The sequence below is a fragment of the Helianthus annuus genome, chromosome 2, assembly GCF_002127325.2.
Source record: "Helianthus annuus cultivar XRQ/B chromosome 2, HanXRQr2.0-SUNRISE, whole genome shotgun sequence".
Taxonomy (NCBI): Eukaryota; Viridiplantae; Streptophyta; class Magnoliopsida; order Asterales; family Asteraceae; genus Helianthus; species Helianthus annuus.
In genome coordinates, this window is record NC_035434.2 from 19024770 (window position 1) to 19047510 (window position 22741).

General features: G+C 35.9%; 3 protein-coding genes across 3 annotated transcripts; 2 read left to right on the top strand and 1 right to left on the bottom strand.

Moving 5' to 3' along the window:
• The first annotated feature begins 1997 nt into the window (after positions 1 to 1997).
• On the top strand, positions 1998 to 3930 carry LOC110912014 (cytochrome P450 Tp4149-like). The gene is made up of 2 exons (XM_022156677.2): positions 1998 to 2954; positions 3213 to 3930. Exons 1-2 carry the CDS (start codon positions 2067 to 2069, stop codon positions 3819 to 3821), a joined length of 1497 nt encoding a protein of 498 aa, XP_022012369.1. The 5' UTR covers positions 1998 to 2066; the 3' UTR covers positions 3822 to 3930.
• Positions 3931 to 11551: 7621 nt separating this feature from the next.
• Positions 11552 to 16753, bottom strand: LOC110912022 (cytochrome P450 Tp4149). Its single transcript, XM_022156690.2, has 2 exons — positions 15845 to 16753; positions 11552 to 12251 (listed from the first exon to the last, which is right to left on the bottom strand). The coding sequence occupies exons 1-2, from the start codon at positions 16721 to 16723 to the stop codon at positions 11643 to 11645; spliced, it is 1488 nt and encodes a 495-aa protein (XP_022012382.1). The 5' UTR covers positions 16724 to 16753; the 3' UTR covers positions 11552 to 11642.
• LOC118483897 (ACT domain-containing protein ACR4-like) lies at positions 13245 to 18126 on the top strand. The gene is made up of 3 exons (XM_035979624.1): positions 13245 to 13428; positions 13718 to 14022; positions 18001 to 18126. Exons 1-3 carry the CDS (start codon positions 13299 to 13301, stop codon positions 18112 to 18114), a joined length of 549 nt encoding a protein of 182 aa, XP_035835517.1. The 5' UTR covers positions 13245 to 13298; the 3' UTR covers positions 18115 to 18126.
• The last annotated feature ends 4615 nt before the right edge of the window (positions 18127 to 22741 follow it).

The window sequence follows — 22741 nt, forward strand, 5'->3', positions numbered from 1 at the left end:
TCCATTAGTCTACAACACCACTCCACCATCCCTCTCTATCTCTCCTGCTCTCTCTCTCTCTGCTAATTCCCCCACCTTTGGGAGGTCTAAAACGAGTGTAGAGTGAATCAATTCGTAACTTAGAGTTTCCTTTTATATAGAAATATAATTCCTACTTTTGATACAAACTTCGCCGACATAGGACATAAATTACGTCCCTAGGGACGTCATCTACATTGCCCCTCATGCCGTCTTTACTGTAAAGGATGTAACTTACGTCCCTATGAATTTTATCTTCCTTTCTTTGTGTCTTTATTCTTCTTTCATTGAAACTTGCCTTAACTTTTGTTTACATCGAAGTTAAACACCATCACATCAGTGGGGGGGGGGTATGGCGGTCATTGTCATTGAGAAGATGGTGTGGCTACGACTGTGGTGGTTATGTGGCATCGAAAATGGTGAATTATTTCTTGGCGGAGTTGAGTTCGAAGGTTATGCTTATGATTGGTGGTGGTCGGAGGTTGTGAAACTTGTATGCCGATGATGATTAACTTCTATCTAAAATAAAATACAGCCTTTGATTGAATGTAATTATACCTAATATTTTGAATATTAGATTTTAACACAATATTCAATTAACTTTTGAGTTTCCATGGATCCATACATTGACTTACATTGACTTGAAGAATATAATGCAACGTTGTCACACCCCCGTTTTTCATCTACGCCGGTAGGTCTGGTCGCGAGGGTTTATCAGTGTGACGATTTTATACCGGTTTCACATCGCATCGGAAATAGGGAGCTCCATAGGTCTGTGCCATTGAAGTCAGAAATTCCAAAGCTTTAGACCAAAGTTTGTCTAGCCTATTATCTTGGTTTGTAACCTGTAAGTCTATCTTAAAAATACGTCAATTTTCTTGGTAAATACTGTTAAACGGCTCATTTTTAAAACAATTAATTTTCATTGGGACAAGTATCCTTGTTGCCAGTTGTACATGCTTGTCACATTCGGAAACCAGTAGGGAAACTAGTGTTTGATCGATATACACACCATATTTAGTGAGTGTCAGGTGTATGTCTACACCCCACACTTACGGCCATTACAATAAATGAATCAGGGAACCCGGATACGGTACTATCAACCCCAAATGCTTTATATTAATCAAGTAATACAAATTAAATGGATTATCAACATTCTGAAAGCATTTAGCCCATTACAATACCCGAACCAATGGGTCTTATTCTTATACCCCAATTTTTGATAAAAAAGTAGTTACCTGCACTAGCGGATGGACACAACATATTCGGTAAGTAGTATAGCAGGACTCAAATTTTAATGGCTTATGGTGCGATTACTAGAGTGTTCTATAGTCCAGATTGAATGGAAATAATATCCATGAAATTCGTTTACTGATTGTTAATAGTCTTTTAAGACTTGATCGGTTAACGTTGATTTAAGCCGATAGTCATTTGTATCTCTTTTGGTTGCTATACAGAGTTCCTTCATATAATGAGAAATATCCCGCTAGTTGCTTCAATAGATATCCGGTCAACTGAAGTACTATACAAACAGTATAGACACCAAAATCTTACTGTGTTCAGTCTTCCAAAGTAGACCAGTAGAGGTTGGTAAAAAAAAAAATCAAAATTGGCATGCGGGATAAATTATAATTAAAGTGGAATTGACTTTTTTTATCATATAATATACATTGAACGGCAAAAAAAAAATTAAATTAACTGTTACTGATTATGTAGTCCACATTGAAGACAACAAGTTGCAATATAAAAAAATGTTTCATCATTTATGCCGTTTTATTTTACTTTATTTGGTATAACAATAACAATATTATAATTGCGTTGGTGTCCGAGATAATAGGCAATTTTGACGGGTCAGCAGGCGGCTCATGTACTAATTCTATTGTCAAAAAAGTGAATTATATAACAAACCCCTATAGGGTCAGCAGGCGGCTCATGTACTAATTCTATTGTCAAAAAAGTGAATTATATAAGAAACCCATATATATATGTGGAATGTACGTGACCATCCAAGCACAAGGCATAAGTAAAAAAGGTTTGCTAACAACATCATGGAAATCTTTTCATCTTCACTAACCTTTGTAGCTTGTGTGTCTTTGATCACCACTTTGATACTTTTTATTGGTTTCAAATGGTTTACATTTGATTCTAAAGCCAAGAAATCCTTACCACCTTCTCCTCCAACACTTCCAATAATTGGAAACTTTCACCAACTCGGATCTAGCCCGCGTCAGGCCCTTCGAGACTTATCCAATAAATACGGTCCGCTGATGCTCCTTCACTTAGGCAGCATACCCACACTTGTTGTCTCTTCGGCTGAAGTAGCCCGAGAAATCATGAAAACCCATGATTTAGCATTCTCCGATCGACCAAATTTAAGTATTCCTAACATACTATTCTATGGCTCTACTGACATAGCATTTTCGCGCTATGGGGAATACTGGCGGCAGTTAAAGAGCATTGTAGTACTAAATCTTCTAAGTGCCACAAGAGTCAAATCATTTAGACAAGTGAGAGAAGAAGAGGTCGGTCTTGTGCTTGGCGTGCTTGGAGAAAATAGTGGTTCTAGTGTAGATATGAGTGCATTGCTTGGTTCTTATACAAGTAATGTACTTTGCAGGGTGGCCTTTGGGAAAACATATTATGAGTTAGGTTTTACTGATAAGTTGAAGAAGTTTGTGGATATGTTGGGTACTTTTTGTGTTGGCAGTTATATCCCGTGGTTGTCATTTATAGATCGATTAAGCGGTTTACTAGGACAGGCACACGCGATATCGAAAGAACTTGATCATTTTCTGAAAGGAGTAGTTGAAGATCATCTTAACAAGAAAACAACAGGTGAAGAAACCCAAGATTTCGTGGATATCTTACGAGATATTCAAAAGGATAAAACAATCGGTTTCACGCTTAACACAAATACACTTAAAGCTGTAATCTTGGTATGACTTCTCTATCTTCCTCAGTTCCTCTATCTCCGATTTTATTAATAACTAACTTTAATTCGTACTATGTATTTCATTTCATATAATAAATAATTCAAAAGGGGTTTGTTCTATTTGATATGGGTTCCCATATGTTTTAAAAGTCAAAGTCATCTTTGGTTGCTACCTTTGAATGAAATTTAGTCTTTTTTAGTTCACTTACAAGTCAAGAAAGACAACTAAAAGTTGGTTAACTAATAATTTTTTTTATACTAGGATGTATTTGTTGCTGGATCGGATACTATATTCTCAAGTCTAGACTGGGCAATGAGTGAGCTAATAAAGCACCCAAGAGTAATGAAAAAGTTGCAACAAGAAGTAACAGAGGTAGGACAAGGTAGACCGATGATTCCAGAAGAGGATTTAGAGAAGATGCCATACCTTAAAGCGGTTGTGAAGGAGGCTTTGCGATTACATGCTCCGCTTCCACTACTTCTTGCTCGAGAAGCAAGAAATGGGGTCAATCTAATGGGATACGACATTCCTCCACGCACACAAGTGATTATTAATGCTTGGGCTATTGGAAGAGATCCCGCGTCCTGGACAGAACCAGAAGAGTTTAAACCAGAGAGGTTCATAAACAGTCCTGTCGACTATAAAGGGCTTCATTATGAGTTTCTACCATTTGGTGCTGGCCGTAGAGGATGCCCGGGACTTCATTTTGGTGTAGTTCTTATTGAGATTATATTAGCAAACATCGTATACAAATATAACTTTGCATTACCAAATGCGGTTAAAGATGTGGATTTAGACATGACTGAGGCAAATGGTGTAACTGTCCAAAGGAAGAATCCGTTATTGGTTATGCCAAGTCCTCGATTCTAGTTGCTTCTAATTATGTGTGTACCTCTTTTTAAATAATGTATTTCTATTCAATTTGTTTGTGATCACGTTATTATCATCTTATATAAAGTAATGTCTTCTTATTATTTCAGTACTTCCTCTAAATCTCTTGATATATAAGCTTATCCAAAAGTATGATCTTTTACCTAAAATTTAAAAGCACGTAACATTAACTATTTATATTGCTAAACATTTTAATGCAACACCTTGATCTGTCGAAACTCTTAGGCCACTGGGGCGGTCCCGTTGAACTTCCGTGATGGCATTTTCAACGAGTGATAAACAAAATACTCCCACCGCCACCATAAGTTTATAACGTGTGGAAATGCTGCAAAAGTATAACGCGTGTAAAATTCAACGCGTGATGGCCAGATTTTGTGAGTGGAATTGTTGGTTGGGGGGAATTGTTGGGTGTGGTGGTGAGTGATGACCATTGCCACTAAAAAAGGTTGTGGGTGATGAAAAAATGGTTGCTGACATGTCCGAACTTGATTGGATATTGTGAGTGATGGAATTCTATCACTAGTAACCACCCCCACCCCTTATGATGATGATTTCATCATAGGCTTATTATAGAAATCATTCTTGTCTTTAATCATAAATTATGCACACAATCCTTTAGAATACCATGCGAGACCACCATTATTGATAGCTTTTGCTAGCAATAATTTGACTGTTAATTAAAATCATAATCAATTACAAACACTTGCACGTATAACCTTGCTGGAATTAATCGACAGTTTACATTGTGAAACAAAAGAGGTAGTTATGTTTTTTGGTTGGGTAATCTAATTTAGTAGTTTTTCTATTTATGGAGTTGTATTTTTAGAGTTTTAGGTCAAGATTGAGTCTTTATTGTAGCTTCCTTTAAGTTGGTTTAGAGATACTTGCTTTTTAAGTTTGGGTCTCCTATATAACAGGTCATGGTCTAATTAAGTAGTTTTTCTATATATGGATTTAGAGTTTTAGGTCAAGATTGAGACTTTATTATAGTTTCCTTTAAGTGGTTTAGAGTTACATGCTTTTTAAGTTTGGGTCTCCTATCTATGGGGTTTGGGAGAGTGTGTTAAGGTGGTGTGTTATTCCAAATTTCTTCGCGTTTAGCCTGAAGGACGTGATGGAGTTGTATAAAACGCAGGGTCTGTCTTCGCTCCGTAAGGAGATTGTGAGAGGGGTGGTTATAGTGTGTTGTTGGAGGCTGTGGAAAGCTAGAAATGAGCGAGTGTTCGAGAATAAAGAATGCAAGGTCGTGGAGATTGTTACGGATGTCAAGGCTCTCACTTTCTTATGGTTTAGTAGTAGACATAATAGTAAAGGAACGGATTGGAAATCATGGTGTAATCCCTTCTCTCCGCCTTGGAGAGGGTGGTTTTCGCGTTTTTGTTAAGGAAGTTCACTTTTCAAAAAAAAAATGTATATGACTCTTAAGAAATTCTCGATTTAATTTATTGTTTATAATATATTCTCGATCAAGGTTTGATCAAATCATGTTTTCGGGATTACGTTTTTATCGGTTCTAAGCCATTAATTGGTATTAGAGCAAGGAGTCAGGGTTGATCGACGTGCAACGGTAGTCGAGTAAAACTATCACTCGGTTGGTAGTACTCGGCAGCAAGAGAAGTTGTAGCTCAACAAAAAACCAAGATAGGTTTTTTTTGATAGATGTTTGATTCATAACCAGCGGAAGCATCATTATCACTTGATGATTTCATGATGATTATTTGGATTTTGTTTAGTGATTGTGGATATTTAGCAATGGTCAATTTGATACTTGAAATTGTCTTGGTACCGAGAGCAGTTCCCGGCAACCCATATATATACATTTAAACATGAAGCGGTTATGTGTTTCGGTTGAATAATGGCGGGAATAACTGCCATTTGAATAGGGATCAACCAAACGACATACCGGTTCAATATTCGAGTTACATCGTTACACACATATACATAATTACATAAATATTACGAATCCTAGATAATTATAAGAATTATGTTTATAACATATCTAATACTCTCCCCTAAACATGATTCCGTTTACGGGAGTTTTTCTGCACACTTTCATTTGCTTCGTTCACTGCTGCTCTAGCCCTATTGAAATCGAATCTTCATCTTGTATTCCTCCTCTTGATTTCATTCCATTCATTATTTGTTATTTGTGAACAACGCATAATGTTCCGATGGATCCCTTGTAACACCTTGATTGGCTTCTGCCTTTAACTCTTGACCTGCATCTTGTTCAGCAGCATCTCCCTCACTTCGGCTGCACCTCGGATCTGCATTTCTTCCCAGCGTTGTTTCTTCTTCTGTTACATCCTTGTCTTGCACTTGTGATTGAATGGTTTTAAACTTGTAATAATATACGAGGACATCTAAATACATTGCGTATACCAGACGCATTAATTCACCATCATTATACTCGAATCCCATCTCTTTAGCTATCATCGGCCAGAGATTATTTTCTATCACATATCGGTGTCCTTCTTCTCGTTCTATTATAAGATACATATCTAGCAAGCATATCCTTCGGTTGTTTGATGCATAGGCTGGAATTGGTCTTGATGTTATTCCCAACATCTTTGTTATAAACCATTCCACCATTTCGTCAAATTTTGCTTGCAAAATAAACTTGTATTTTCTAACATATTCATCATCGTCCATCATATTGAGCAATGCCTTGCAATCTATGAATTCCTTGAATCTCATTGTTTGAAGTATCATAACGTTCCAGTCTGGTTCGTTAGATGATATTTCAAGTTTTTCGAAATAATTGTTCAAGTAATTCGTTTTGAATGACATAAATTCCGATTCTTTGTTCATCATCTTCTGCTTTTCAAAAACACACATCTCTTCTTCTCTTGTTAATCCAGATCTTAAGTTTCTGATGTTGTTTAGAGGAATACTAAAAGTTGGGTATAGTTTACACATATCTCCCATGAATTTCACTGTAAACCCTTGTGTTATTAATTGGTCATAACTTAGAATATTTCTATCTATGTCTTGTGTAAAGAACACACTTTGAACACGGATCTTCTCCGTTCAAGACATAACATCAACAACACCTATTCCTCTGATGAAATAGAATTGATTTTCCCCCGTGTTCGTTTCAACACCAGTCATACATTTAATGCGCTTGAACATTTCTAAATTTCCAGAAAAATGGTGTTTTAAAGTTTTGCTAACATACCACATTTCCGACCAACGACATTCATCGGTTCCTGCCACTAAATACTCTAGTTTCTGATCGCTTCTGAGATTTCCATCTTCTTCATTCTGCCGCTGCACTCTGGTATTAATGGCGAGACGAACTAGTTGAGATTCTTCATCGTCTTCTTTGTTCTTGCAGTTTGATATTTGATGGCCTGGAGAATTACAGTAATAACACCGTTTCATCAACCACTTTCTTTCCCTTCTCTCATCTGTGCAGTGTTGGCACGGAAACATTGTAGATGTGGCCCTAAGATCAGAAGAGACTGGCGCTCTGATACCACTTTGATAGATGTTTGAATCATAACCAGCGGAAGCATCATTATCACTTGATGATTTCATGATGATTATTAGGATTTTGTTTAGTGATTGTGGATATTTAGCAATGGGCAATTTGATACTTGAAATTGTCTTGGTACCGAGAGCAGTTCCCGGCAACCCATATATATACATTTAAACATGAAGCGGTTATGTGTTTCGGTTGAATAATGGCGGGAATAACTGCCATTCGAATAGGGATCAACCAAACGACATACCAGTTCAATATTCGAGTTACATCGTTACACACATATACATAATTACATAAATATTACGAATCCTAGATAATTATAAGAATTATGTTTATAATATATCTAATATTTTTTGGGGCGGTTTAACCTGGTTGTTGATCGAGTTGTCTTTTTCAGTGGACCATTCTCGTCAAGGAGAAAAATTTAGTGAGGATCTCGATTTTTTTGGCAAAAAAAATGGGTGTGTTACAGAAGAAACGAAAAAGCAAGGAAGTAGGGAATTCGTTTGTCGGCCGGAAGAAGGATTAGTAGGTGGTCGCTGTCTTTGTTGGTGGTTTACAATGGCGAGTGCATACCAAGGAGGAGTCTGAAACGGTGGTAAATCTACGATCAAAAGGGGTTAAAACCATTGGGCCACAAGTGAAGTGCAATGGCAGACAATCAAGTTCCTATTGTAAAGAATACTTCATTGTCATTATGGGTTCTGATTTAAGCCGATACAAACTATACCATCTAGGACTTGATCAAAGTGATTCTCAATGTCCATGAGATTTAAGAGGTAACTGAATGAGGAACAAATACCAATCTAAAGAAGAAGAATATGGCGATTGCATACTTGTTTCAAGCTTAGCCGGAAGAGCTCATGTTACAAGTTGCTCAGTTTTCAAGAGTTAAGAAAATTTGGGGTTGATTGTTGGAATTAATCATTAAGTTCACAGTTGAAACTAAAAGGGTTGTTAAGTCTTTTTAGTTGGGTTATCTATTCAAAAGGGTAGTTAGTCTTTTTAGTTGGGTTACCTATTTATGGAGTTTTTTTTTTCGGAGTAATATTCTTAGAGTTTTGGGTTAAGATTGAGTCTTTATTAGTTTCATTTAACGTTTGTTTAGGGTTACATGGTTTATAATTTTTTTGGTTAAGAAATTTCTAGTTGAATTAGTAATAAAATGGTGTCGATGAAGGTTTGATAAAATGGTCTTTTAGGGTTTCTATTTTATTTAGTTCTGGGCCACTAAATCATTCATTATATGAGAACCGTTTTCATAGATGAAAACAACTTTGTTACCGTACATGGGTAAAATTGACTTTCTACCCCACTCCATAGTGAAACCAAAACTGTTGATCACCTCTACGGTCTATAATTATTGGATTCTCCACTTGACACCGAACCACTAAGCAAATAAGATATGTAATGTTGATTTCCTCTGCGAGCTTTGAGCCCAAGTGTGAACCAATGACCTTCGTCTCCCCACTTTTGGCTCTAGTTCTTCTATATTCTATGAATTCGAGTTTAATTACTACAACGTAATTGAGTCACGACGATATAACATCAATTTATCATATTGGAAATGAAAACCTTAGGTTTCAGATGAAGCTTAAAATTGTAAGTTAATAGTGATTTTTATAGCTTAACTTGTCCTATGTGGTGTATATATCTTAATGTATTCTACGTGGTGTATACATAATGCAAACATGATTTGTATCTCACTACTAAACAAAGGAGAATCACCAACTGCCAATTTCATTGGCAAAGACGGTCAACGACCATAATCCTTTGGTAAACCACCATAAAAATAGTTGTGAGTAATATCATTTATTACAAAATTTAACACTACTTTACACACAAATACCAAAAAATCTTGTATGATAGCGATCCTATGTTGTCTACATATGGATCTTCCATTCTGTCTTGAAGTTGATGCCATTTTGTGTGGTCCTCCATCATTCTCTACCACTCCTCTTTATTACCTCAATCTTCATATTTCTCTAGTCCTCCTTTAGCTTTCTCTTTCTATGGTCTTCCACCATTTCGTTGTGTAGACTCTCTACCTTCACGTCACACGCCTAGTCTTTTTTAGAACATCACCAGGCATTGAGGGATTAGATCAACAATAGGTACCAAGTAAGGATCCATGTTAGCATATATTTTACTCATCGTTATTGATATTTCTCGTATAGTTGACCAAACCAAAAACTAAAGCATTAGTTTATGAAAAAAAAATCAAAACATCAGCACTACAAACATAAGGCATCCACGATGAATATGTTAAGTAACAAATATCCTAACGTCTTCTCAAGAGTGACAACAGACTCACACACAACACAACACTAGTGTTTTTAGTCCTAGAAAAAGTAAGACAAAAAGGTAATAATGATTGAATTAAGGAAAAATAAAAAGTAAGTTCCAATATCCCCATAACTGAATCTATTAGCCATCCCCGTCAAACTTGTGCACTTCCCCACGTTCACAATGCCAAGGAAGATCCTCATGAAGATTGACCCCATGACCCAAAGGAGTTTCCTGGGGTCTGCTCTCACTTGTGATAATTATAAATGTGAATATAATCCAAACTATTAAAAAAAATCATCGGCCAATTGATCACCATCCCCGACCAGCGAAGCTACTACTACTACCATCCCCGAACATCTAAAACACATAATCGTGACCCGCACGCAAACCGGTGCACGGGAGCCAAATGTAAATCTGACACTAAGACAATACTCATCGCCATATTGTTAGGCTATAAGTCCATTCTCGGATGAAGATTCACATCCGAGAATGAGATATAGCGATTACCAACCCATACACTGTTTTTAGTAATTTACCGAACATTAACTGATACCGGGATCAGAGTAGCTTGCAAACCTATACATAGATTGTGCATGATTACTATGACATAAATATCAAGTGAGTTACATTACCCTGTTTTCAAACTATTTTACTATGTTACATGGGATGCATTGCATGTTACATAGATATATACTTGCACATGACAACACGATTTGATGTGAATTATCTAAGTGAACACTAGTACACAAAAAGTCCACACAGTCCCAAGTGATTAACTGTAGGCCAGTGAACGTGTAAATAATACTATTGGTTCGACAAACTCAATTGCGATGGCCCAGAACGCAATGAGATACACCACAGTTGCACATGTTCATACATAGGCTATGGGATGCTAGCCATAGCTACACAGTGGCAGTGACGTGGTGGATGTAGATCACGGTCTTGAGTATGTACCGTCGAGACTTCACTTGTGGGCTTAGTATAATTACATCAAATGTGCCTAACTTGATTTGCGTATACACTGATTTGATACAAACAAACTAGTGAAACTCACAAACTAATTGTAGTTGACCTTCCAAAAGTTTAATATGCTTCGTAGATAGCTTGAGACCTGTGTGATACCTGGGTTTGTTGTTCAATATGTGCTTTACAGATGAATACATGTATTGAAGCATGTTGTGTAGAAGATTAATGTGATTCACAGGAACATGGCGTTGTAGCATACATGTAGTATGCAATTAACAATGTAATCTAACGTACAGTTAAATGACAATATAGTATTTTTATAAACAGTGTGCTTATACGAGAGGTGTTTGTTGCATCCCATTTTTACTTCCACTGCTAGTGGAGGTGTGCCAACCGAATACCCTTTTTTTATAAATATGATTCAGATTGGATGTGTTTTTGTGAAATCGAAATCAGGTGTCATTACAACCAACAAGCCAGCTCAATTTGTTGGCACACTGTGTGTCTACCCGGGTGGGCCGGGTTCGCGTCCCACACCACCCGGTTTAAGTCTTTTTATTGTTCATTTAAGTTTCTAAAATGGCACAATTTGTCCCTCTACTATATTAACTATACTAACAAGGCTTAAACCTAATAAACTAACCTAGTTAGTGGTTATCTTTTATTTTATAGTTTCTATTAATTATAAAAGTAACCCGTGGAGGGTACCTGTTAGGTACCCCTCCCTCCCTAGAAGGAGGTATCATTGGTACAAAAGTTAAATTAATATTTACAACTTAATAAGTGATTTAGAAATTGAAATAATGGGAGTGTCATTGGTACAAAAGTTAAATTAATCTTTACAACTTAATAAGTGATTATTTATCATGAAAATCATATCACTTCATATCATTATAAACATTGCAAGATGATACACTGAGAAACAACTACTAGAAACAAGGAGTTGCCTTGACTAGTAAAGAAGTCCTTTTATGTAATGTGATGCTTAATAAATGATTCATTATCATGAAAATCATATCATTATAAACATTGCAAGATGATAAACTGAGAAACAACAACTAGAAACGAGGAGTTGCCTTGACTAGTAAAGGAGACCTTTTATGCAATGTGATGCTATTTGTCTCACTCATGTCCAAATCTTTGTCTTTGACTCCATCCGGCAACGAGAGATCGAATTTGTATATGACATTTGCCAAAGCAAGTTCGTACATAACTATAGCAAACTGAACACCAGGGCAACCTCTTCGTCCAGCACCAAATGGAAGTAGCTCAAAGTGAAGCCCTTTATAATCAATAGAGCTATTCAAGAACCTCTCTGGCCTAAATTCATCGGGTTCTTCCCAAAGGCTTGGATCTCTTCCTATAGCCCAAGCATTGACAATCGTTTGTGTGCCTGCTGGAATGTCATACCCCATTACGTTCACATCTTGCATTGATTCTCTCGGAATTAGTAGTGGGATTGGAGGATACAAGCGCAATGTTTCTTTGATGGTGGCTTTAAGATACTCCATTTTCTCCAAATCTGTTTCATAAATCATAGTTCTTCCTTGAGCTACTTCGGTTACCTCTTGTTGTAGCTTTTTCATTACTCTTGGGTGTCTTATGAGCTCGCTAATTGACCACACTAAACTTCCATATGTAGTATCGGTTCCAGCAGCAAATACATCCTATATGTATCAGATGCATTTGTACGTAACTTTTTTATTAACCACAAAAAAAAAAAAAAAAAAAAAAAAAACATGTACTATGAAAATAAAAACACACACAAGATGCCAGACACACACTCTGCAATGCGAACATTGTGGATTTAAAATAAAACCATGAGTTTTGCGCATATTCTAGTAATTTGAATACAAAAGAATTAGTAGCGGAGATGAAATATAAATTACAATATGTATAATTAACCGTTGCAATACTAAATAGAAACAAAGTTAAATAAATAGGATCTTGTGTAAACTAAACCACTCTTCAAATCTGTAGCTATACCACTTGTCTTTAATAATAAGATTAGAACCCTACTACTTTACCCGCCAGACACCAATATCTACTTCGACAAAGATTTCGGATATGGACCGCTTTTTGCTAGGTTAAGTCAATTTCATATAATAAGATTATATTGTTAGGTTTAATTATATCTTTAATTCAAAACAACTATTTCTTACCGCAATTTCTTTTTCAGATACTTACAAATATGATAAATATGGACAGCTTTTAACATAAGTCATGTTCATTTCAGTTATTAATTATAGGGTAAATTACTTTTTGAGTCCCTATTTTTATGGGTTTTAACTAGTTGAGTCCAAAAGCAAAAAGTTTAACGACCTGAGTCCCCATAAGCATTTTCTTTAACCATTTGAGTCCAAATTTCTAACCCAGTTAGAATTTTGCTGTTAAATTTTGTTAAATGACCAAATTACCCCTATAAAACACAGGGGCTCAAAAAGAAAAATAATATATAATTCCAACTGGATCAACAAACCCAGACATTGTGAAGTAGTTGTATGGCACAAGTCCCACAAACACCCTGATGATTATGAGTTGGCTGCAGGATCTTGGCTCGGGTACCAGATTTAATAATTCAACAGTGTCTGTAGGGTTGCCGCACTCAGCGCACCTCAGTACGGTAATGGTAATCGAATTAATAGGAAGTGATAGACCTGGATTACTCTCAGAAGGGTACAGGCCTCTATTCCACTTAAGGTGTAATATCGTGAATGCCAATGTGTGGTCACAACACAAGGGCTGCTTTCCTAATTGTATTAACTGATGAAGAGTCAGGGACAGCTATTACCGACCCCACGAGACTCTGTAATATAAAGACAAGGCTGTGCAATGTGCTTACAGTAAGACTGGAAGGTATGGAGGAGGCAAGTCCTCTAAGGATGGGCCGTCACGTCACCGCCACGTAAGAGTGGCTTGGAGGGGATGGACCTAGGGGGGTGGGGGATGAACCCCTTTGTGTATATATATGTATGTATGTATGTATAGGTATATGTGAGAGAAGGAAGGAGAAGGAGGGCCGGCAAGAACGGCCGGGGTTTGCTGGTCAAGCCAGGACGGGCCGGGAGGGGCGGTGTGGGGGACCGGCGCCGGGCCTAAGCCGGGCCTAAGCCGGCCCCCATACCTTCTAGTCTAACTAGTAACGATGACACAAGAGCCAATATCGTGGTTACTCAAAGAGTTATCCACCCCGAACGCCGGCTGCATCAGATGATGCTTGCAAATCGTGACTACAAGAGAGGCAACTGTGTTGATTTAGACATATCACGAAGGCCTGATGTAAATGCTGTTAATGTTTATTGTAAAGATTGTTTGGTGGTCACTATTCGATGCACAGATAGGCCTAGACTACTGTTTGATATCATTTATACACTTATAGACATGGATTACATTGTTCTTCATGGGTATATAAAGGCCGAAAGGACAGAAACATTCCAGGTTTGTTAACTTTTCGTGTGTTTTGTGCCTTTTCCATTATTTGAATGTATCATAGTTTGTGTTTTTACTTCGTAGATGATATGATTTTTAAATAATAATAATAATAATAATAATAATAATAATAATAATAATAATAATAATAATAATAATAATAATAATAATAATAATATATTCTTTTTCTTTTTGAGTCCCTGTGTTTTATAGGGGTAATTTGGTCATTTAACAAAACTTAACAATAAAATTCTAACTGGGTTAGAAATTTGGACTCAAATGGTTAAAGAAAATGCTTATATGGACTCAGGTCGTTAAACTTTTTGCTTTTGAACTCAACTAGTTAAAACCTATAAAACACAGGGACTCAAAAAGTAATATACCCTTAATTATAACTAGTGAAATTACTATTTTTAGGGATGCTTTTTAATAGATACGTAACATAAGTCAAGTTCAGTTATTAATTATAACTAGTGAAATTACTATTTAGGGATATTTTTAAATATGGACAAATTCTTATATGAGTCATGTTTAATAATTAACTAGGCTACCCAGTGTGGTTTGGCTATAAATGACACTCCTTCCCCCCTCCCCTTCCAAATGTGGGGTTTTGATTGGCTTCCTCATCTGCAACATCACGTCCATAAGAGCCTCCCGTAAACGTCCGCGATTACACTCACTTTGGGACCACTTTAGCGCCCTCTTTTGATGCCCACGGGGTGGAGGGTGGGCGCTATCAGGGTGTTATTAGCTGGTGTGGAGGTGAGACGTCACCCCGCATCACCCAACATTTTATATGTATATAAATAGAAAAGTATATCGTACAATATGTCTTAACGTACGTTGCGTACGTGATAGCAAAATCGCACGTTATGTTACCAAAAATGAAAATCGCATGTTGTAAAAAACAAAATATCACATGTTATAAAAAAATTCGCATGTTAAAAAAAATAAATTCGCATGTTAAAAAAATAAACTCGCATGTTATAAAAAACAAAATCGCATGCTAACAAAAATCACATGTTGATACTGCATCTCGTACGCAGCGTACGTTAAGACAATTTGTAAAATAACAGGCCTCTATGTGTGTGTGTATATATATCTATATATATATATATATATATATATTTCTAATGATAATTAATATCATTATTTTTATTATTAGACCATGTACAATAAGATACGTCAAAAATCTGTAAAAACGTGTCTAGTTAGCTGCCACATTATAAAAACACGTACTCTTCAAAACAAATATTTCTTACCTCAATTTCACATAATTCATATAATTTTTATCACTTAACCTTATATCGTAAGGTTTAGTTATATCTTTAATTCAAAACAAATATTTCTTACCACAATTTGTTTTTTCAAATATCATAAATATAGACAGCTTTTTAGAAGTTATGAGTCATGTTCAATTATTAAGTGTAACCATAGAAATTACTATTCATATTCATAGGGATGCTTTTCTTGATAATAATAATAATAATAATAATAATAATAATAATAATAATAATAATAATAATAATAATTAATAATAATAATTAATAATTGAACCCAAAATTAAAATATTTTTCCACATAATTTTCAAACATGCAAGATTGTAACATAAAAAATCATTTTTTTTCCACAAAATTAACTCAACTATTTGCCTTATTGATGAGTGCGATACACATCACGAAATTAGTCACCACCATAAAACACTTAAGTGTTTCACGGTCTTTACGGCCGTGATGGGTGGTTTCACACCCGACCACCCTTTGTGGAGAGGTGCATATATTTATAATCACAACTCTATAATCAAAAGAAAGGGGAAAACAAGAATCCTTACCAAAATGATAGCTTTAATTGTATCCCTTTGAAGATCAAAGCCAATTGCATTATCTCTTTGTATATCCAATAATACGTCAACCAAGTCTTGATCAGTATGAGCATCCCCTTTACTTCTTTTATCTAAATGTTCTCTAACAACACCTTCAAGAAATTCATCAAATTCTTTAGCAACTTTACGCGCTTTGTCTTCTAGACCACTCAATCGGTCAATCCAAGACAACCATGGAATATAATTCCCAATGCATAAAGCGCCGAGCACATGCACAAACTGCGCCAACAAATCTGTGAATTTTAACCCTTGGTATGACCTCCCTAGGGAGACCTTACAAACTATGTTATTAACAAGCCAAAATACTAACTCACTTAAGTCAATTATAGAACCATTACTTTTCTCAATGCTTTCAATCATAAGACCTATCTCTTTTTCCCTCACATGGCGGAATGAGTGGACTCGTGAAGTATTTAGAAGGTGGACTACTGCAATACTCTTCACCTGCCTCCAAAACTCTCCATACGGAGAAAATGTTATGTCGCTTGAGCCATAGATAAGCATGTCGGGAATTATTAACTTTGGTCGATTAGCAAACTTTAAATCATGTGTTTTCATGATCTCTTTGGCTGATTCAGCGGAAGACGCTACAAGTGTGGGTACACTGCCAAATTGCATCAACATAAGTGAACCATGTTTTTGGGACAAGGCCCGAAGGGAGCGGTGAGGGCTCGACCCTAGTTGGTGGAGGTTTCCGATGATCGGTAGCTTCGGTGGAGATGGTGGTAACTTTTTCTTGATCTTTAATCGGAATGAAATCCATTTGAAACTGATAAAAGTTATTAAGATGAATGGAAAAAGGAAGTAGGTTTGTAACAAAGAAAACATTGCCTTTTTTGGCCACAAGATAAGATTGACAAGGATAATTATGTTGATATATGCTTAGTGTAATGACCATATATAGAAGTCTACAATCTCAATAGACAACGACGCATCATTTAACTTAATTAGTTTGACAATATATGTGCTATCTATATATAAGATAAGGTTTTTTAATCCATTTTTAAAATTTTGTTGTTGAAAATAAAGATAATGAATAAACAATATCCTGAAAATTAAATATTATCAACCGTCTAGATGTGACATGTCAACCATTGTGGTATCACGTTCTCTCTACCCATCTTAAATTTTCAAATTAAATAAAAAATGTTGTGTTTTAATATATATAATAATAATAATAATAAGTCAAATTTTGGTTGAGTGTTGAAATTAAAAAAAATGATGTGTTTTAATATATATAATAATGGGTCAAATTTTGGTTGAGTGTAAAACTTTGAGAAACGATTATAGTATTTGGTGATCATCTTAATTTTGATTAGAAGGGTTAGAGTGATAGACCATACGTAGACGCATTTAGCAACGAAATGTTTTACAAAGCGTCGCATGTTGAGCCTAGTAACATTTTTTTTTTCAAAAAGCGTTGCAATTCGGAGAAAAGCAACGACTCTTTGAAGGGGGCAAAATGATCGAGACTGTTCATATTTGATTTAATTTTCATATTTTTTAAATTTTAAATAGGAACTCACACACTACTAGAAAACTGCTATTATTCGTATCAGAATTTTCTATTCTTTTCCTGCGAACAAAAATGCCGACACTTTTCCTATGAAATTCTGACGTATAAGAAAGGGTCTAAGTTTGTGACAAAAAAAAAACAACAACAAATTGGTTTGCGGAGGAGAAGTGTCAAAAAATTCTGAAAAATTTCCGACGAAATCCGTTTTCATTTTAATCATTTGTCGGAAATTCATAGAAATCGATAGGTGTCTAAGATAGTATGATTAATCATTAGTAGGAAATGCGTAGGAATCCAATTTATCATAAAAATAATCATAATAAAATGAAATTAATGATATTAAAAGATAAAGTTTTATTATTTATAAAAATATGTGTTATCTTTAAGTTTGTTTTATCATAGATTCGACATAACTTATAAATATCCACCGGCTTCGGTGTCTAAGGTAGTATGGAAGCAATTGTGTAAGGTAAGGGAGTTACTTGCTATTATTACTATTTTTTATATATATACTTATTGCTCTATATTTGTGTGGTTTATATTGTACTTGGCACATAGTCATAAACACACACACATATATTGTTTTCAGGGTTGGAACACCGAAAAATGGCTAAATAAGTCAGAGAGCGGGAGAACAAACCGAAGGGTAGTGGTGATGGTATATCCCGACATACCGACATACCGATGGATCCATAGGGTTTGACGAGCATCACATCCGTTTGGTAAGCTAATCATATTTATATAAATTAGTAAAAAAGTTGGGCCAAAAAATATAATTGGTTAAACTCAAATGTATTCTGAAATTGCTTTTTAGGAAAGAAAATATGGTCGAAAAGTAACCTGGATTGAAGTTTATTTCGTTACTCATCTCAAAGAGAAAAGCAAAAAAGAAGTATTGGGCCGGAGAGCTAGACATTAATAGTGTAAGTGCAGCTCTTGCCGGGTAATTAATCCTTCTTGTAATCCTTCAAAAGTGTGTGCACATTCTAGAGATGGAGACTATGTGTTAGTGAGAGAAAGCTAGGGTTTAGAACTTTGTGATCTAATCCAGCTTGTAGAAGATGTATACTCGTTCGGTAATGTAAATCTATGTTGATTGTAATGAGTGAATGAGTTTCTCTAAAAAATCTTCTTCTACATCTTCTATGTTTATGATTGTTTCACGTCTTGTTCAAGTGCAATGTTGATGTTCGTCATCGATCCAGTGCTTTTTCAGGTGGTATCAGAGCATGGTTACCGATTCGGAATAGTCTAACCGCCTTCTGAATCACCATTGCTCTTGATTTGATGTTTGTTTCCGCCAAACATCATGAAGACGTGGTTTTTCTGCAGAAGAATTGAAGATATTTGGGTGTTTTTTGTTCAGTTATGAAGAAATTCGAGCTGTTTTGGAGAAGAATTGTTGGGTTTTAGTTAGATCTAGGTTTTTGATCCATTTTGGCTTTGTCCGGATTTCTGTAAGTTGTTAAATGTTACGAATCTTTTTTATTCCGACTTTAGCTTCCAAGTTTATTTGTGACCTTTATGTGACGTCACGTATTGGTAGATAACCCGGAAAAGTGTAGGATCGGTTTTTGACTCCCGAACGATTGCGTATCGACACGTGTGACGTGGGGAATCCGTACATGTGCATGGACCGAACACGAGAACCGTACTATAATCTGTGATTCAATTGATAGATCTGAAAATCGTACAAGAAACGTGAATCACCTTTTGCCTTTCTCTCTCTACTTTCTCTCTCTAGCTCCTATGCTCCAAAGTAGCAAATGGCAAAAAAGTTCTAAACTCTAACGCTAAGGGTTCTACTTATAGGCTAAGGCAATAAGGAGTGTTTCCTTATTTACAATTATGCCACCTTGCCTTTTCTCCTATATATTACATATAAGCTCTAGTTTTCTTTAGTTTCTGCTACGATCTGGATTGACGGAGGCGATAGACATTACTGCACTAACAGACTCCCCCCTTGGATATTGCCGCAGTCAATCTCGTAGCGTCTTGTCTTTCTTTCTCTTTGAGTCTTCTTGAAGCTTTATTACATCTTCAGCAACATAGACTCCCTCTTGCTTGAACAGACTCCTTGTGGATCTGTCTTCAGCTTCAGCTCCCCCTTTCGGTGGACTCTTTCTTCAGGCTCCCCCTTTCGTCAAGCTTCCGTGCTTTTAAGATCGACACCTGCTTTCCGGTTACAAGCTCCCCCTCGCATCGAGCTCGTCTTCAGACTCCCCCTTAGACTCGGCTGTCGGGATCGTAATCTGGTACAACATCTGCAATATCTCAAACATCTATAAGTAAAAACATTTTAAATATCCAGGATTGAAAACCTGGCTTTCTCAATTTAAGCTAAAACATTTTGACAATGAAAGCATTTTCGGTTGTCCATGAATGATGACCTGGCTCTCAAAAACTTTTAATCAAGATCCTGGCTCTAAAATATAATAATATGAATATATCCAGGATTACTTGATTCTCTCCCTCTATCAACAATCTTCATAGATTTGGCAGTATAAGTATCCAAGATCGAAACCTAGCATCTTTAACAATTTGAATATACAAAACCTTCACGATTTATCATCCAAGTCCAAATTAATTACCATGGAGACTTCACAAACTGTTTTTGAAATTTTTTTTATTTTAAAAACTTCAAGTTTCAACTTAATGAACTTGTTTATTTTCAGAAACACGTTTAGCATACTTAGATTTTGAAACTCAGCTTCTCGGATATCGGTTGTCGAAAATAAATTGAAATCAAAATCTTTTTGTATTTTTCTGAAACATAAAGCAGTAAAGAAATATTTACAGACATATTTACAGACAATATTTTTGTTTAAGTTCGTGTCAGAGGATCATATCAATTTAAGAAAAATCACTAGCACCGTTGAGCTTTTAACACTTTAAGTTCTAAACGATTCACTTAGATTGTTAGTATACTGATCCACTTAAATTTTCACACAAAGTTCAATTTATTCGAGATACAAGATTTAGTGTTTTAAGAACTTAAACTTATTCTCGTGTCCCACCTCAGAATATACTCCCGTATCAAAATTCCCTAGATTCAGTCTTATAGGTGAGTATACCAATTTGATATCTGTAATCTGGGTTAGTGCGAGACCTTGAGAGCTCAGGGAGATGAAGGCTCGACTTTAGTTGTGTTCCCTTTAGAGAATATTTTCTTCAACCGCAATTGATTCGTATCTTTCGATATTTTTCAATTTTTATACAGAGGGTAAGCTTTTAAAGCGCGTAAAGTATTATACGAGGTCTAAGCCATTGCTTCCGCAATATCAGAAGACCAGGTATAATACCCCAGATATCAAACAATATAAAGACCTAGTATCTCAGAATCAGGCAATCTCTCAAACAAGATTCCGGGGGTTGCCCATATATCCAAAGATGTTCCCTACGAGATAAGTAAGAATTTGATATTTAGGTTTATATCTCGAAAACAATCTACTAAGCGTGTAAAAACCTATTTACATATCATCAGTGAGACCGTTTATCACATTTTATCTTTCCATTTCTTTAGCGTACTGTGATTGTCTACAGATGTACTATCGTTTCCTCTTTTTACACACAACTCTTTTTGAATTTTCTATTGTTTTTGGCTTTTTTAAATTTTCTAATGTTTTTGGATTTTCTGACAACAACTCTTACTCCCCCTAAAATTCAAAACATTTAAAGAAAATTTGACAACCTGATACTGATAGCTTTGTCTCGCTATCCATTTTCTGCTTTACATGCTTTGTTTTGCAGAAACTATACCCCCATGATTTACAACACATTGATATTTTACAGTTTGAAAACCGTTTTTCAATCTTGTGAAATTAATCATGTTTGTTCAGCCTTGAGGGTTTCGACATATTCAATCAATCATATTTTTGGATTTTTGAATTTTTACAAAATTTAAAAACAAATATATTTTGATTTTTTTCATTTTTGACAAAATAAACATCTGTTTTCTTGAGCACCTGCACATTCACACTTACTCAATTACTTGAACAAGTTAGCCCAAGTCTGTTTGACCATAGGCATTTTAACACAATATGATTCATTCAACTTCGGAAAATTAACATCGTTTTAAACAAACAACTTTTCATCTTTTACTTCATTCTTTTTTATTGAATCAGTTTTCTGTTCAGAAACATGTTGTATCTTAACCACCCAGCCTTGTCCTTCTGAAGCACTTCTTTTGTAGAAATGTGAATCATTTTGAACATTTTGATTTTGAACAACAACTTTTGGTATCCAAAACTGATTTGGTTTCGTTGCATTGACAGTTGTTTTCCAACTTTGTGTTGTTCTAAATCTGGGTGTCACTGATTTCCATGTTTGTTGTGAGTCAGCCTTTGACATTTTCGGCTTCCAAGTTTGCTTTGAATCAAACTTGGTTGACTTCTGATTTACAACATCAAACTTCTTTTTCTTCTCAACATCAACAGGTTTTGGATCAAAAGTGTGCTTTTGTCTTCCTTTTGTATTTTCAGGATTAAATGAGCTCAAATAAACAAAAGAAGCAAAAACGCATCTAAAACTAACATAAATACAAGAAAAGGAACAAACGTGGCATGCCCGGCCTCCCGACAGCATCTTCCCAAGCAAAACAAGGAAACAGAGGGCTGAACACACCCCGTGCTTAATGAGCAGGGGGGCGTGCCCAAGTGTCAGCAGAAAAGACAAAGTTGTAGAAGCTTCTATTGCCCACCACGGGGTCGTGCTCAGCGGACACGGGGCCATGGTCAACTATAAGATTCGCAGAATCCAGGAAAATCTTGATAGTACAGAAACGCTTCTGCACACGGGGTCGTGCTCAACGGACACGGGGGCGTGGTCAACTAATGCAGACAAACTGCATTTAATGAAGAAAGAGAGGAGGGTGGACACGAGGCCGTGCCCAACGGACATAGTGCCGTGCCCGAGCTTCTGTTCATCCTATAAATAGGAGTGCTTGGAGCTCTAGCAACTCATCCCTTGGCACACCACCTGATGCGTGTCAGTGTGTATATATTTTTAATGTATATTTAAGCCCTTTTTACACTTTTAGCCAAGTTTTAAATTTATAAAACACGATATTCACTAACACTAAACACACATATGGGCAAGTGCACCCATCGTGGACGTAGTATAGTGTTGGTAAGATACCGAGGTCGTCCAAGGACACAAGAGCTTTTAATACCGGTTTATCCTCAACGTCTAATCAAATCAAAAAGGTTAGAAAAATGTTTTAAACTAAGAAAAATAAAAACTAACTAAATGCTGAAAATAAAAATAAAATAAAAACAGATAGACAAGATGAATCACTTGGATCCGACACGTGTATTAGTATAACCTTTGAT